This window comes from Rhodotorula toruloides, assembly GCF_000320785.1.
Source record: "Rhodotorula toruloides NP11 unplaced genomic scaffold Scaffold6, whole genome shotgun sequence".
Taxonomy (NCBI): Eukaryota; Fungi; Basidiomycota; class Microbotryomycetes; order Sporidiobolales; family Sporidiobolaceae; genus Rhodotorula; species Rhodotorula toruloides.
The window spans coordinates 142,521-157,802 of NW_015622966.1; the positions used below are offsets into that span (position 1 = coordinate 142,521).

The 15,282-nt window shown below is 62.4% G+C and overlaps 5 protein-coding genes across 5 annotated transcripts; 1 reads left to right on the forward strand and 4 right to left on the reverse strand.

Annotated features, from left to right (window-relative positions):
- Positions 1-248: 248 nt before the first annotated feature.
- RHTO_07134 (heat shock protein 30) lies at positions 249-1,651 on the reverse strand (the record flags this gene model as incomplete). The annotated part of the gene is made up of 7 exons (XM_016420792.1): positions 249-494; positions 553-696; positions 763-925; positions 982-1,171; positions 1,246-1,259; positions 1,328-1,503; positions 1,622-1,651. The coding sequence occupies 7 exons, from the start codon at positions 1,649-1,651 to the stop codon at positions 249-251; spliced, it is 963 nt and encodes a 320-aa protein (XP_016274519.1).
- A 530-nt stretch (positions 1,652-2,181) lies between these two features.
- RHTO_07135 (C6 transcription factor) lies at positions 2,182-5,824 on the reverse strand (the record flags this gene model as incomplete). Its single annotated transcript, XM_016420793.1, has 14 exons — positions 2,182-2,723; positions 2,780-2,919; positions 2,978-3,132; positions 3,200-3,212; positions 3,272-3,614; positions 3,676-3,919; positions 3,976-4,109; positions 4,170-4,371; positions 4,428-4,582; positions 4,639-4,917; positions 4,974-5,032; positions 5,092-5,156; positions 5,275-5,308; positions 5,373-5,824. 14 exons carry the CDS (start codon positions 5,822-5,824, stop codon positions 2,182-2,184), a joined length of 2,817 nt encoding a protein of 938 aa, XP_016274520.1.
- A 958-nt stretch (positions 5,825-6,782) lies between these two features.
- On the reverse strand, positions 6,783-7,679 carry RHTO_07136 (Peptidyl-prolyl cis-trans isomerase, PpiC-type; the record flags this gene model as incomplete). Its single annotated transcript, XM_016420794.1, has 5 exons — positions 6,783-6,810; positions 6,861-6,992; positions 7,054-7,184; positions 7,399-7,448; positions 7,535-7,679. The coding sequence occupies 5 exons, from the start codon at positions 7,677-7,679 to the stop codon at positions 6,783-6,785; spliced, it is 486 nt and encodes a 161-aa protein (XP_016274521.1).
- Positions 7,680-7,954: 275 nt separating this feature from the next.
- RHTO_07137 (uncharacterized protein) lies at positions 7,955-9,366 on the forward strand (the record flags this gene model as incomplete). The annotated part of the gene is made up of 5 exons (XM_016420795.1): positions 7,955-8,166; positions 8,222-8,557; positions 8,613-8,677; positions 8,735-9,108; positions 9,172-9,366. 5 exons carry the CDS (start codon positions 7,955-7,957, stop codon positions 9,364-9,366), a joined length of 1,182 nt encoding a protein of 393 aa, XP_016274522.1.
- A 209-nt stretch (positions 9,367-9,575) lies between these two features.
- Positions 9,576-15,245, reverse strand: RHTO_07138 (sterol 3-beta-glucosyltransferase, glycosyltransferase family 1 protein; the record flags this gene model as incomplete). The annotated part of the gene is made up of 10 exons (XM_016420796.1): positions 9,576-10,282; positions 10,342-11,039; positions 11,096-11,282; positions 11,338-11,905; positions 11,961-12,067; positions 12,125-13,505; positions 13,567-13,680; positions 13,743-13,840; positions 13,899-14,587; positions 14,656-15,245. The coding sequence occupies 10 exons, from the start codon at positions 15,243-15,245 to the stop codon at positions 9,576-9,578; spliced, it is 5,139 nt and encodes a 1,712-aa protein (XP_016274523.1).
- Positions 15,246-15,282: the final 37 nt, after the last annotated feature.

Genomic DNA, 15,282 nt, shown 5'->3' on the forward strand with positions numbered 1-15,282 from the left:
TCTCTTCCTTCCACGGCTTCAGAAGCTTCCTCGACTCCGTTAAGATCGACCGCGTTGCGATGTCCTGGTGGTTCAACGATCACTGGCAGGTCTGGATCTGCGACACCTGCAACGGGTGGGAGTTCGAGGAGTGGGATGCGCTCGTGGACCACCTCGAGTGCAACCACCACTACTGCATGCCGTGCCGCCGCGGCTTCGTCTCAGCGCCGGCCTTGCGAGCGGAGCGAGGGAGGGGGAGAAGCGGCAGCTTAGACGGCGGCGGCAGCATTGCCGCCGCGGTGGAAGTGCGAACCGTCGCCGACCGTTCCGGTTCCAGCGCCGTTTCCGACGCCCATACCGGTACCAGCGCCGCCGTGGAAGTGCGAGCCGTCGCCGTAGTTGCCGGCGTTGGGCGAAGCGACGGTGGAAGCGCGAGGTGTGGCGCTAGTCGAGTTCGGGCCCATCTTCTCGTTGAGGAGATTCTGGTGGGCGCCGTCAGAGACCTTCGACGAGGACTTCATACAAAAGCGACGTCAGCGAGAGCGAGAGGATAGAAGAGAAGATCGGACGAACCATACCGAGGCGGGCGTGGTCGAGCCTCGAGAGCGACATGAGGTGGACGACCGAAAAGACCGGCTTGGCGAGGATGTCGAGGACGCCGTAGGCGACCATCTCACTTGTCGGGGTGATGTAGTTTCCTCCATCTGCGACTCCCCACTGCGAACGTGCAAGCGCTGTCAGCTCCAGTCTCCGGAACAGCGCAGAGAGGCTGATGGAACTCACGATGATGGGGTAGACGAGCCAGATAAGGGATAGGTAGAGCGCGCCGGTCGAGTAGCTCTTGTGGAAGTCGGTGCCGAGACGCTGCGAGGAGCGGCGGCCGGGGACCAGGAGGAAGTAGGTGATGTAGAGGAGGGCGGCGCAGCCAAACGCGTAGAAGCCCCATCTATGGAGTGTGACTTAGTACGAGGGGAAACGTGAACAGCAGATGTGCAAACGCACTTGTAGCGGGAGGCGACGAGGGCGCCGATGAGGCCCGTCTCAATCATCACCAGGTCAAAGAAGAGGACGGAGAAGATCTGAGAGAGCGGGAGACCGGTGACGAGGAGGAGCTCGAGGAGGAGGAGAGGCGTCGTGATTGTCCAGTCGATGTAGCGGGCGTACCAAATCGAACGGGTTGGGCGGGTGACGCCTTGGCTGACCCAGTTAGCGCCGCGAGTGCCAGAACGAATGAACTCGACTGGGACAGCGGTCGAACCGAGTCACTGGCCATGGCGAAACTGCGCAGAGGGGGCAGAAAGGCGGGTCAGCGCGGGAAAGGCGGAGGAGGGGGAGATCTCAGACATACTATGCGATGGACGCAGTGAAGCACAATGCTGCGGCGAGCTCGTGGAACGCCCGCTCGCCCACCGGTCGCTTCAAGTGACCCCAAGCGAGGATGGCGATAGATGCGAGCGCCATGATGGCAAAGACAGCCCATAACCAGTCACTGGCGTGCGTAGTAATGTCGATGTTCGCCCTAGTCTGTTTCGAGGGTTCAGGTCGAGGATGAGGAGGAGAAGGAGAAAGAGGAGGACGAGGAGGAGGATTACGAAGGTAAGCAACGGTTTCGACGTCTCCTAGCGATGTGAAGAGGACGCACCGGGTTCAAGTTGAGTGCGTTGTTACCCATTTCGACGCAGGAGACGGGTTACGAGTGGATAGGAGCGAAGAAGGGGGCGACAGATGAGTGGGAGAAGGTCGAACGGGGAGGTCGAGGATAAGCCCTGGACTGAAGCTGCAGGTAGTCGTGCTATGCGAAGAGCGACGACAGAGACAGTGTGAGGAAAAGAGAAGCGGAGAGGCGGGCGAACGAGACGTCGAGGGAGTTGCGTCGGCGACTCGGGACAGCGACGGAACAGCCTCACACGAGAGGTCAGAGGCACGCGTGCGCATCTTTCCCATCGTCAGCTTCCGTCATGAAGTCACTACACCCGGGGGGAAGCGTCAAGGGAGCTTGGGAGGCCAGACAATCTTGATTGGAAGGGGGCAAGAGGCGACGTCGTCATAGACCGGAGAGTTGAAAGTTTCGCGGCGCTGCTGCTGCTGATGACTGGAATCCATTGCTGACCGCCTTGATGTACGAATGATGCTGCGATGTGTACAAAGTGCAGAAAGTCGAGGGGTATCTTGCGAGCGAAGAGGCGCCGGCTCGTCCCGCTTTTACGAGTTCCTGCGCGGCCGCTTCAGCCATTCTTCGATCGAGCTACTGCTGCCCTCGGACCCGACTGCTGGCGCCGGCGTGAGCGACAAGTCGGCCCAGTCGATCGACCTGAACGCGCTGCGGACGTCGGAACCTCCTGCCGCAGGATCCTCGCCGGCGCCATCTGCGAAGCCTGGGTGCCCGAGTTGCGCGTCGAGGTCGAGCGCGAAGGGGAGAGGGTGATCGCGATGCGGAGGAGGAAGGGCGGGCACCGGCGGTCGCTGGTCGAGTTGTATGTGCTCAGGGAAATCGAACATGTGGAAGGACTGAGACCGGTACGGTTGGTCGTGCTGCTGCTGCTGCTGCTGCTGATGCTGCTGATGCTGCGGATGCTGCGGATGCTGAGGTTGATGCGGATGCTGATGCGGCTGATCGAGCTGAGGGTAGGCAAATTGGAGGCTGGCCGGCATCGTTTTGGGGGAAGAGCCCGGATCTGCCTGCTGGGCTCGAACGGGCGTGTGTACGTTCGAGTGAGCCGTGGAAGGGTAGGATGCCGGGCCGTCTGCGACGCACGGCCTGTTAGCTCTCGTGTCGGAAGGGAAGAGAAGCGCAACTCACTAGGGACGGAGGGAGGCGGAGGCGGGGCAGGAGGCGGACCGCCGCGCTGTATGTACAACTGACGGGCGTTGTTGAGAGCGCGAAGTGTCGAAGAAAGCTGAGGGTTGTAGAACAGGCTGAGCTCGAGAGCCATGCGGAACCTGCGTCGCGCGTCCCGTCAGCACAGGCATCGACTGCGGCTGAGCGTGCCGAACGCACCAGTCGAGCTCTTCCTCCGTAATCTCGAACTCCTCGTTGAGCGGCCCACCAGGCTGGCCGATGCGCATGGCGACGAGCGACGTCCAGTTCGAGAGCGGGACGAGGTGCATGAGGAGGTGGATGACGTTGTGACGGTCTTCCGAGTTGCAGTAGAGCTGCGAGCGAAGCGAAAGAGCGGTCAGCATGCGAGGAAAAGCGAGAAGAGGGTCAAACGAAGCGAACCTGGCAGTAGAAGCTGTGCGAAGAGTCTCGTCAGCGCGGAAACGCGGGAAAGCGCGACAATAGGAGACGCACGCAAGCAACTTGAGGCACTTGAACACCCTCATGCTCGACTCTGCCCTTGTCCTTTCCAGCTCCTCATCCCCCTCGCGCTCTGGACCATACTGCCCGCCGTTCCGATCCCGCATCAAATACAGGTGCACGAGCCCGACGAGATTAACGAGCATGTCGTCGGCCCAGACGGCGAGGAGGATGGCGTGGTCCGTTCCGTGCGGGTCGTCGTTTGCGCCTGAAATGGGCGTCGTGAGCGAGACGAGGCGTTGCTGGAAGCGCTGGATGGCGTTGTGAATCTGGTCGATAAGGTGCCAGAGGTTGCGGATGAAGCCGAGGAGGGAAGACGAGTCGGGCTTTTGGACGGCTGCGTGACGAAGAGCGGTCAGGATGGCGAGAAGCGCTCCGAGCGAACGAGCGGCACTCACGACCAACGACCTGAGCGAAAACGCGGTAACAAGCGAGCGTGTAGTTGAAAATGATAGTCGTGACGTCCTGAACCGCCTCCCAGGTGATGACCGGCTGATCCGCGACTTGCTGGACTATGTTTGTGACGCACGGGCTGACCAAGTCTGGCACGTCGAAGCCTGCTGTCGACCAGAACTCTTGCAGCTCGCCGGGCGTGATGAGGCTGACGCGACCGGTGCGGACGGCGACGTAGGCATCGACCATCTGCGAGCGGGCTAAGGTCAGCCGGCGTCGAGTACCGTCGAGGCAAAAGAACGCACGAAGATAGCCGTTCCCATCGTCGGTCCTAGCGTCGAGCTCTTGCCGTTCCGCAACTCGGCATGTCGGATGTCGAGGAAGGTGCCGACCGCTTGTCGAACGAGGAAGCGTGTGTCCTCGAGATCATTCTCCTCGTCTGCGCAGGCCAAACCTGATCAGCCTTCACTTCCCCATCCTCGTTCGTCGCGCAACTCACGCATCGACAGCACCATGAGCCCAACGAGCGCCTCGAGACCCTCGTACGACTGGTCTCGAAACAGCCCCGTCGCCCAAGCCGTCTCGCGTGCCTGCGACTCGAGCGAGCGACACAGGTTCTCGCGCCTCGAGCCGACCGCCGCGAATAGTGAAGGACTGGGCGAGCCGTCGACGCCTTGGACCGAAGAGATGCCGAAAAGAGTCTGCCGTGCGGGAGAGTGAGCACGCGCTCTGCGAAGAGTAACGGGATGGGACAAACGTGGTGAGGAGAAGTGCGGGCTCCGAGGGCGCACAAAACGGCGACAGAGACGCGTCCTGATGCATCGAGCTCGCGGAGGTGGGTCTTGTAGAAGTCGACTCGCGCGACGAGGTTCGCGAGGCCAGGGAGCTTCGAGTCGCAGGCTCGGCAGGCGGCTGTAGAAAAAGTGTCAGTACATTGTGAATCTAGGAAGCGAGAACCGGAAGCGCACCGTCGAGAAGATGCCGCGTGATCGCCTCCGCCAAACCGTTGCCGTCCGAGCCACCGCCCATATTCGCGTCCATCCGCCCAGGCTCCGTCCTCGCCTCAGTTTCGAGGAAGTAGACGAGCGAGGACTGCTCGATCGGGTTGAGACTGTCGATGATGGGTCGCGAGATGGCGTCTGGGAGATTGTCCGAGGACAAGACGGTTGCGAGGGGGGACGTCGAGTTCGAGGAGGAGCGGGAGGGTATGAACGAGCTCGTGCTTTTGAGCTGACTCTGAAGCGATGCTGCGATTGCGTGCGGGTCAGACTGTGTCGCGTGTGAAGCGAAGGCGAGAACGCACAAATCTTGCTCTCGAGTTCCGCTATCCGCTGTTGGTCCGAACCTTCCACCACCTCTTCCCTGCACGTAGAGCGAGTCAGCGAGCGTTCAATGATCTCTGAAAGCGGGCGGGTACGCACACAAACACCCCTTCGCCGTACGAGCACGCATCGCGCCGCTTCTTGCAGCGAGAGCAGGTTGGATACTGTGTTCGCAGCGGTCGCCCGGTCAGCGCGCAGTCCAGAAAGCGTTGTTGAGCCCAGCGGCACGCAAGCGAAGCGTCCAGCGCCGTCCCGCGATCCTCGAAGGCAAACAACACGAACCTCTCGGCCGCAACGAACTCGCCTCTCGCGGCACCTGGACGGAACGGCTCGCGTAAGTTCGCGTCGCGCTCGTCAATGCATAAGAGGGGCATACGCACTTCTTGCAGGACCTGTCCGCCTTCTTGACGATTTTCGGCGGCGCCGTTCCAGAGGTCGAGGCGGCGGTGCCAACGACCTCTTCCTTCCCGCTCCGGGGCTCGCTCGCTGCTACACGCCCTTCCTGCCTGCTGTATGGCTTCTCTGGGGCGTTTGCGCGGCCCTCGGCGGTGGGAGTGCGGCTGGTCAAGGTTGGCGAGCGAAAGGCAGGTTCGTCGGCTGCGTGTGCGGCGTGCATCGCCTGCGGGGCTTGGTGCGGCGGGTAAGCGAGTCCATGGTAGTGCTGGCCGTACGACGCGAGGGCAGGCGAGTCGGCAGGGGATGCGAACTGGTACGGAGTGTAGACGGGCGGATGCTGGACGACGGCGGCCGCGGGCGGAACCGATGGCGGGCGCTGGCGATGCGCCGTGTCGCCGTGCTGTGGGTCGGCTGCACCTTCACCGCCGAAAGGCATGTTCGCCGCAAGGCATCACCGCGCAGGAAAATCGAGACGAGGCGTCGAGGAGGGGCCAAAGCAGCCGCCTCGCGCAACCTCGCCCTCCGGATAGCGGGGTTGGTTTGTGATCGAGTACTGTCTCCTCCGTCATCACCACGGACTTTGAAGGCAAAGCCGGTGAAAAGCTAGGTGAAGGAACGAGGAAGAGAGAGAGGAAGACTGGCGAGCGAGCTGTGCGTTTTCCATGCCAGCCGGGCCTTCTCCAGCGAATGCAATGAACCTGTCGGGAGGGCGAGCATGAAGCGCCCCGCGTGGGAGGCGTGAGGCGGGTGGCCAGGCCCTCATGGCTGGCTCGAAGGGATCCTTCGCGGGATCCAGCGCCGGCGCAGACAGACGCAGAAGCGAGAAACGCGCGTCGAAGAAAAGGTGAGAAGTCAACCTCGGAGAAAGTGACTTCGGGTCCTTCTGCCGAAGCGTGTTCCGCCGATCCTCGAAAGGCTATTGTCTCACGCACGCGACGACGATCCCTCCTTCTCCGTAACTTGCCGTCTTCGCAGTCCATCGCGCGCACAACCCAGCCAGTTGTCCGAATTGCAAGGAAGGAGGAGTCCGAGGCTGGGAGGCGGGAGAAGGCGGCGGCGGTGAGGGAAGGGGCCCGCAGACTCCAAATGAGCCCGGCTGTGCGCTCGGCTCCAGCCTGATGAAAGGGAAGTCGAAGGGCTGTCCCTGTGCCGCCGGCTGGCGAGCGAGTCGAAGAAGCAGGATCACGCAGAGGGCGGAGGAGCGTTCTCCCTCCGTTGATGGAAGTGCTGAGGCAGGGCTGTACTCCCTCAATGGAGAGACAGTGGCTTGCCTGGTAAAGCAGCCGGAGATCATGTACAATGTGTAATGCAAGAAGGGTACACCGGAAATGCTGAATGGTCGAAGCGGCGGGTCGAAGTGCTCACAGCGGTGGTGCTGGACTGCTGGCAAGCCCCTACTTCCGGTCCTCGACCATGACGATGCTGCACAAGGCATGCAGTGAGCGGGAGCCATTGAGCAGGGAGTCATGAACAGGATGGGGTGGACAGACTGGTAGCCGAATTTTGTCTTGATCTCCTTGTAGATGGGCTTGCCGACCGTTGAGACGGGGATATCAAACGCTGCGTCTTGGAACGGTCCGACCATTCCTGTCCGGTTCATCCAGCTGCGGGACCTTGATCAGTACGTCTGCAAGAAAAGCGGGAGAGCAGGGGAGCTGAACGCACCCGAGCGACCCGCCTTGCCGCGCCTTGTCCTCGCTCATGTCACTCGCAACCTTGTCGAACGCTTCGCCCGCCTTAAGCCGCTCGAGCGCCTGCTGCGCCTTGCTGGCCTTCTCGCAAAGAATGTGCCGAAGCTGTCGGGTCAACAGGGCAGGTCAGCGGGTGTGCAGCGGTCCTTTGTGATCCAGCAGCTCCTTCAACCCCCAATTCGACACTCCTGACGACGCAAATGAGGCAGGGAAGGGGGCGAAAGTTGCGAGCGAGCGGAGTGAAGGGGTGTACCGCCTCGGCAAGCACGTCTGTTGGAACTGAATGCGCGCGAAGAGAGTGCTGCAGCTCACCGCTCACCTTGAGCGACTGAGCCGACTTTAACTTCCCTCCAGCGCTGTCGTCGCCGTCTGCGAGCGGGGCGGACTGATGAGGATACACAGCGAGGCGTAGGGGCCGGGACGGCGCGAGAGCAGCTGTGGCGGGTAACACGCACCTTTCTTGCCCTTCCCTTTGGGCGGCATCGCTCCAGGTCGAGGTGAGAACGAGGGAGGAGCGAGGAGCGAAAGAGTCGACCTCCCCCTCTTCGACCTCTTCCGTGACCCGCCCTTCCGCTTCGCTCGCCTTTGCTGGCTGCGCATCGTGGTATGCGCTACTCTGACTGTCCGTACCCGCTTGCGCTATACTCGCAGGGTCGATTGTCGCGGCACGGCGACTGCAGCCGCGTTCCTGCTACGCAGCCATACAAAAGACGGTTTAACGCTTCTTGACCGCGGATACACGGCGTATGGTAACGAAGACCGCGTGCTTGACCAGACAGGAGACGCCTCCGCGGACTCCCCGGCCACGGTCCTCTTCCTCCTCTCGCTGGTTCCCCATCTCCCGCCAACTCAGCCAGCCATCGCTTGCTACGAGGATGCAAACGAGACTGCTGCTACCAGCCCTGACTGCCGTTCTCCTGACAAGCGCCACGACAGCTCTCGCTCAGGCGTCAAACTCCTCCTCTCGCCCAGCTTCGCTTGCCTCGGCCTCTTCCTCCACCGCCAATGCACCCGCGCCGACTTCTACAGGCGTCAAGACGACCATATCGCTACCGCCACTGTACGAGTGCGAGTTTGCAACCTGGACGTGCGTCGTCTCTCCCTCCTCTTTGGTTGGGCTTTGCTGACCTTGCTACGACCAGCTACACCGCACCCGTCGGGCCCAAGTACCTCGGCATCTACGTGACCGGGACGCAGAACTTCCTCGAGACGTACAGCCTTCCCTCGGTCTACGACGAACGGCAGAATGGAACGTTCTCCTGGAAAGTGGACTTGCCTGCGGGTCTGTCGGTCGCAGCGATGTTTTACGTCGTCGCGGACGGCGCGTCGGGCACGAATGGAGCTCAGGCGTCGACGCCGGATGCTGTCATCAACGCAGGCTCGAGCGGGGCAGATTGCCTGGGCACGAACGACCCCGCTTCACAAGCGCAAATCTACAGCCTCGCTTCGTCGCTTGACCCGAGCTTCTCGGCGACAAAGTACGCGAAAGTCTCTCCTCACTCTTGGAGGCGTGGCTGAACCCCCCTTTCGCAGGTCGAACTCTTCCCCAACTTCCGCTGCTAGCGAAGGAGGCGGAGGTGGCGGAGCGAACATCGGTGGTGCGTTCCCTACATCCCCCGATCTTTGAGTATGGCCCAACGACTTCTGTAACACAGCCATCGTCGGAGGCGTCGTTGGCGGCATCGTCGGAATCGCCTTGATCGCGCTCCTCCTCATCTATCTCAAGAGGAAGCACGATGCGCAGGCCGGCGACGCCTATTCGCTCTACTCGGGACGCAGCGAGAAGCGCGGGTCGTTCCACCAGCCTCGCTACGGCGAAGGACCCGCTTCAACAGGCGGTCTGACGGCTCCTCCGCCTGGCACGTACTACGCGACCGACGACCAAGGCAACCTGCACCTCGTCATGGGCTACCCGCCGAACGAAGGCGAGCCGGCTTACGTCCCGCCGCCTCCCGAGCCTGCCATGTCGGAAGCTCCTCTCAGTCCCGCTCCTTTGCGCACTGCGCCCGTCGGGACCCTTCCCGAGCCTGTGCGTCTTTCTGATTCCTGCTCACTGTGGTAGTTTTGCGGGCTTACGAAGTCGCTCCGCCAGATGGACGAATCGGCGCCGCCGAAGACGACGACTCCAGCTGGCGCACCTGTTTCTCCTTTCCGCGGCGCGACTCCTCCTGCCTCTCCCACACCAACTTCGCACCCGTTCACTCCCGTCACCGAACGCAACGGCTTCCTCGCGCATCAAGGTCTCGACGACCCGTCGACCTTCTCGCCAGCTCGTTCGCAGCACTAGGCGCAGTTCGGCTCGTTTCCCTCCCTCGTCCTTGATTCTTATCGAGCTCTATATCACATTTGGTTTAGCTGAGGAATACACAGATGTGATTACTGGAGTTGCGAATCGTGCGAAAGGCGTAGAGTGACAACGGCAGGAGCTACGGGGGAACGCGAAAAGGAATACACGATAGATACAGCTTCTTCTGCTCGTCACCCACCTCGCGCGTCCTACTTACCCGGCTTGATGGGCTTGCCGAGGAAGCCGAGCATCCGCGCCGTCAAGCCCGACTGCGGCTCCTCCTCGACCGACGGCTCGCCTTCAACCTGGTCACGCTCGAGCGCCTCTTGCGCGTTTCCGCTACGAGGAGCGCGAGTGGCCGACGAAGCGCGCGAGATCGAGTCGTCCCAGGTCGAGCCGGTGGCGGAACCTCGCGACATGACGTCCCAGCCTTCGTCCGACGAAGTCGTTCGCGACTCGGTTCCGGGAGGCGAGTCCTTCGCGACGGCGGTGTCGTGCGTCGGCTTGACCGGCGTAGAGGGCGCAGATGCAGCGACGGCGGCCTTCTCGCTCGAGACAGGCTTCTTCTCGTCGATCGAGTCTGGCTCGTCTCCGTCGTCGGAGCTCGTCGAGCTGCTGTCGGACACGTCGCCGTCCTTGTCGACCGGAGCCGGGGCGGGGATGAGGCTGCGGGCGTACTCGAGGTCGCGGTAGATGCACTCGACAGCCGTCGCGACGCCGTCCTCCTTGCGGATCTCCTCGCCAGCCAGGCGTGCACGCTCGATCTGCTTCTCATCGCCGACAGCCTTCTTGAGCGCCTCGGTCAGGTTGTCCACGTTGAAGTTGCGGATGTGCGTGCCGATTCCAAGGGTTGCCACTCGGTCGGCGTAGAAGTGCTGGTCGCCGAAGAAGGGCTTGATTATGGTCGGAAGACCGGCTGCAGGGGAAAAGGCATCAATTTCGCGATCTTGAACGAGCGACAGTGAACCAGCGCACCTCGGAGACTCGCGCCCGTCGTTCCTGCGCCCCCGTGGTGCACGGCTGCGTGGATGCGGGGGAAGAGCCAGTCGTGCGGAATCGACTTGACGTTGAAGATGAACGGCTTGTCGAGGAGGTCGTGGTGCTGCTTCTCGGCCTGCTCCTCCTCCTCCTTCTGCTCCTCCGAGTCCTCCTTCTTCGACGCCCGGTCCGACCAGCCCTTGGCGACGATGGCGTAGACCTCCGCCTTCTCCACGGCTTCGGCAATGACGCGCGTCATCTCGAGCGGGTCGGGGATGATGATGGAACCGAAGCCGATGAAGACGACCTTCTTGCCCGCCTTCTCGGCGTCATCCAGGAAGTCGAGGAGCTCCTTCGGCGGCTCCCACTTCTTCGACTTCGAGTCGTCGGGATTGTCGAGCCACCAGTAGCCCGTGACGTGGATGTTCTCGCGCCAGTCGAGCGGCGGCGGGACGACGACCGGGCTGAAGTTGTACAAGAACGGAATCTTGTGCTGCTGCATGGCCTCGAGGCTCGTCGAGCGGAGCTTGAGCGTCTCCTTGCGCCACCGGTTGACCTGGCCCGACGTCGCACGCCAGAAGACCTGGTCGAACATCGTGTAGGTCATGTAGTTGTACCCGCCGCCCATGTGCACCTCGGGAACGGCGAAAGCGTGCGGATAGGCGCGAGTGCGGGTCCAAGGCATCGTGAAGGCCCTGTGAAGCGAGCGGGTGAGATGGAGTGAGCTGACGGAATGGCGAAGCGAACACACCTGTAGTACGGAATGCGCAAGGCCTCGGCGACGTGGTAGCCGGCAATCGCACTCGGGCTCTCGATGAGGACGTCCGTGTTCTGGCAGCCGTCCCAAGCCGACGCGAGAAGGTCGTCGAGCCATCCTCGGAAACGTCCGACAGCCTCCTTCATGAACGAGATGGTGAAGAAGTCGTGCGAGATCATCACTGCGCGACAAGAATGGTCAGCTGTCCATCGTGCCCTTGGGGAATAAAGACTCACGCTGCATGAGCTCGGCAGGGTCGCCGCCAACTGGCGAGAAGTCGATGCCATGTCCTTCGACCCATTTGCGGTATTCGGCGTGACTGGCGATCTTGCAGTGGTGGCCCTGCGCCATCAAGCCCTTGCAGAGTGCGATGTACGGCTGGACGTCGCCGCGCGAGCCGATCGTCAAGCATGTGAAGCGAAGGGGCTTCTCCGGCTGGAAGGTGACAAAGTCGGACGTTGTCGACGAGAACATGATTGGCGGCTGTCCGGGGACCGCCTCCGACCGAGGATGGGGCAGCTCGGAGACAGACTCGGTTGCCTTCGATGCCGACAAGTCGAGCAAGTCTTGCAATTGGCGGTGTTCCTCCGAATCGTCCTCCTGCTTCGACTGCTCGCGATGCATTTGCTTGACGACCTCGCGCTGCTGGTCGAGCTTTTCGAGGCAGGCGTCGCGTCGCTCGGTCGAGTTCATCTCGAAGAAGACCTCCTCGTGGCCCTTGATGACGACCATGAGGCCGGAGAAGCCGATGCGGTACGAGCGATGCTTCGAGACGCCGATGATGTCGTTGATCGGGAGGATCATCTGGCGGCGAAGCGGGTGAGTTTGACGGCAAGCTAAGACGAGAAAGGGGACGCACCTTCGACTTGCCGGGCATGATGCCTGACGATCGGAAGCAGAAGAAGTTGTTCGAGATGTAGACGCGGCCGTAGATGGGGAGTCCGCGGAAGAGGTAGGCGGGGTATTCTGTCGAGAGCAAGTCAGGTCAGCCGCGCTCGACAGAGCTGGAAATGGTGAGCGCACCTTCCAGCAAGTCCTCCTTCTCCGACAGGCCGAACAGCTTGCGGAAGTCGTCGACTCGCTTGGCCTTGTCCTCCTCCTCGGCGACCATGTCCTCCGGCTCTTCCGTGATCGCCGCATCCGCCACAGCCCCCTTCTTCGAGCTCTTCTTCCGGCCCGGCACGGACGAGAGAGTGACGACTTCAAGGATCTTGCGACTGCCTTGACCGAAGGAGCTTGCGGCGCCGGCGGGAGCCGAGAGGATCTTGCTCAGCGTCGAGGTGCGGCGGTTGCCGGAGCCGTCGGCGGGAGGAGGTCCAGTCGAGGGCTCCGGAGGGTAGGTGTGCTGGCGCGGGCTGAGGGTGTCTTCGGACGAAGCTCGACCTTCCTCGGCAAGCGAGACGGGCGGCTGACTCAGCGCTGGAGCAAGTGAAGTGATCGTTCCGTCTCCCTCCATCTTGGGCGGCGAGCCGACGGGAGGCGGTGTGGGCGCAGTAGCTGCCGCAGCTGTGACGGTCGCAACGCCGCGAACTGCGATGTCGTCCGACGGCGGAGTCGTGCCTGCCTGTGGCTGTTGCTGCGACGAAGGGCGAAGCGTCGCGATCGAACCAGATGCAGGGGTCGACGAAGCCGAGATAGGTGTGGGCGCTGCTCCGCTCTGACTGAGCAGATTCGGCGGAGTCGAAGCCGCCTTTGTTGGCGTGCCAGGCGGACCAGAAGATGGCGCCGACGCAGGCGCCCGACTCGACTTGGGCGAGCTCCTTCCGAGCCGAGTCGTCTGCGAAAGGACGGACGACACGCGCTGACCGAGACTCTTCGACCTCTTCGGGTCATCGTCGACGTCCCGCACGCTCTCCTCCGACCGACGAGGCTGATGCTCCGACTCTGCCTGGCGGTACTGGTCCGACTCGCCAAGATCGGCCTGCGCAGCGCGAGTCGTGTCCTCGACCTCCTGAACGTGCGCGGCGGAAGGCGGAAGCGGCTCCTTCGTTCCCTGCGACGAAGGGTGATGCGACCTGAACGCCTCGAGGACCGAGTTGATCTTCTCGAGCGCGCCGTCGATGTTCTTGAAGTAGGAGAGCCAGTATTCGTCGATCGAGTAGCCCTCGTCCGCATCGTAGACGCGAACGCGAATCGTTTCGGCAAACTCAAGGCTCGACGACTTTTCGACGTCGACGATCGTCTCGAGCGGGATGGCGATCTTGACGCTCTCGCCCTCGTTCTGGCATCGAAAGACGACCTTCTTGATCGCCTTGACCCATTCGTCGCGCGAGGCTTCCGAGTCGGCGCTGAAGTGGTACCGCTTCTCCGACGTCGAGACTTTAAAGTGGTGCGAGTGCTTGGTCGAGGGTTCGACGGCGACGCAGTAGTGCAGGTCGATATGGCCGTCCGGGAAGTACGGGTCCTGCGTAGAAAGCAGGGTCAGCGGAAGAGACAGAGAAACCAAGTGGCAGAGGCTAACGCACCGTCGACGAGGGGAACCAACTCAGCACACTGTCCTTGAGCACGAACCAGTGCTTGCGATACCGCCTCGTCCTGCTGCCGCGAACCGAAAGCGAGCCAGACCGGATGGTCGCGCCCTGCGAAGCGACGCGGAGTCAGCGAAGGGGTCGTTGGCAGCGAGTAAGGAATTGTGACGCGCCTCCTTCTGCGAGAGGTAGGCGTAGAAGCAGAGGTGGCCGGCGGTGATGTAGAGGAAGCCTTGTAGGAGGATCGAGCGGAAGAGCCAGCAGGCGTACTCTGCGAATCTCGGCGTCAGTGCAGTCCGAGTTGGTCGAATAATTCGGAAGCGACGCACCTGCAACGACCTCCTCCGGCTCCTCAAGCCCAAACACGTCCATGAGCTTCTCCGCCAGCTTCTGTCGCCGCTCCATCGTCTCGACCGTCTTCTCCGTCGCGCTCGTCTCGGTCCTGTCGCCCATCTCCGGTCTCTTGCCCTCCTCCTTCCCGGCCCTCCGCAACCTGACTCCCTCATCCTTGTACTCCTCGTCCTGCTCCGCCAAGTCCGGCTCGCCGCTCTCGTCGTCCGTCCCGTGCGTGCTCGACATCGTTCGTCGTCGCTCGGCAGCGATAGGGCGGTGAATCGCAAAGATCGAAGACTTGGAGAGGTCTTCACCGTCACGTCCGCCGGCGCGGATATTCGGTCGCTGGTGTCGAAGGTGCGAGCTGGCTGAAGTTGCTGAGCCGCTAAGGAGCTGGCGTTGGGCGGATGAGACAGTCGACTTGGGCGACTCGTTGTCGCAGCGTGCAAGGGAGGGGTTCGCGGCTGCGCGTTCCGGCAGGGAGCGGAACTTGGAGAGGTCGGCGTTGGATTCGTCGCCTGCGTTCGAGCCCTCCTTCTTCTCCTTCTTCTGCTCGTCACCAGCGTCGTCGTCTGCAGAGTGAGAAGCGTGGCGGTGATGCTTCTTCGCCTTGCGCCGCTTCTTCTGCTCGCGGCGTTCCTTCCGCCGCTCCTGAGCGTCTTCCTGGGCGAGAGCGTGGATCATCCTGCGCAAAGCCACTCGGCTCAGTCAACTGTCGTCGCAAGACTCGAAAGCAAACGCCTGCGAACGCACCTGAGGTACCCCTGCCCCATCCCGCCGTGATAGCTCTGGCTCGCTCCCTCGCGCCACCTGTTCATCTCCTGGTCCTCGCGGGTCTTCCGCGCCGTGTGCTCGTCCAAGCTCGTCGCCGCCATGCGCCCGTACCCTGCTCCACCGATTCCTGCGCCTGCATCCTCCTCTGGATCGGAGACCTCGGCTGTCGTGTTGAACCCGGAAGCGGACGAAGACGACGAAGCGAGAGACGACGAGGACGATGCAGAGGACGTCGAGGCTTGTCTCGAGAGTGGCGTGCGGATCCCTGGTGCCCCTTGAGACTCAGACGAGCCCGCGTTCGTCTCCGAATGGAGGAACGTCCCGTCCTCCTGCCTCAGTCCAGCCTGCGCCATGCCTCCAAACCGCTCAGCACTCTTCCCCCATCCACTCAAGTCTTCCATGGGCGCTCCATCGAATCCAGGCGGCTGCGAGGCGTGCGAAGACCCGCTCGCCTTGTGGGGCGACATTGAGTACCCTGTGTACGCGGCAGACGGGCCGGGCGAGCTCGCGCGTGGCGGGGTCGAGGCGGTCGCATCAGGCCCAGAGGGCTTGATGAGCGGGTGCGCCATCCTCGCTCGTGGACGGGCGGGGACAGCCGGTCACGAG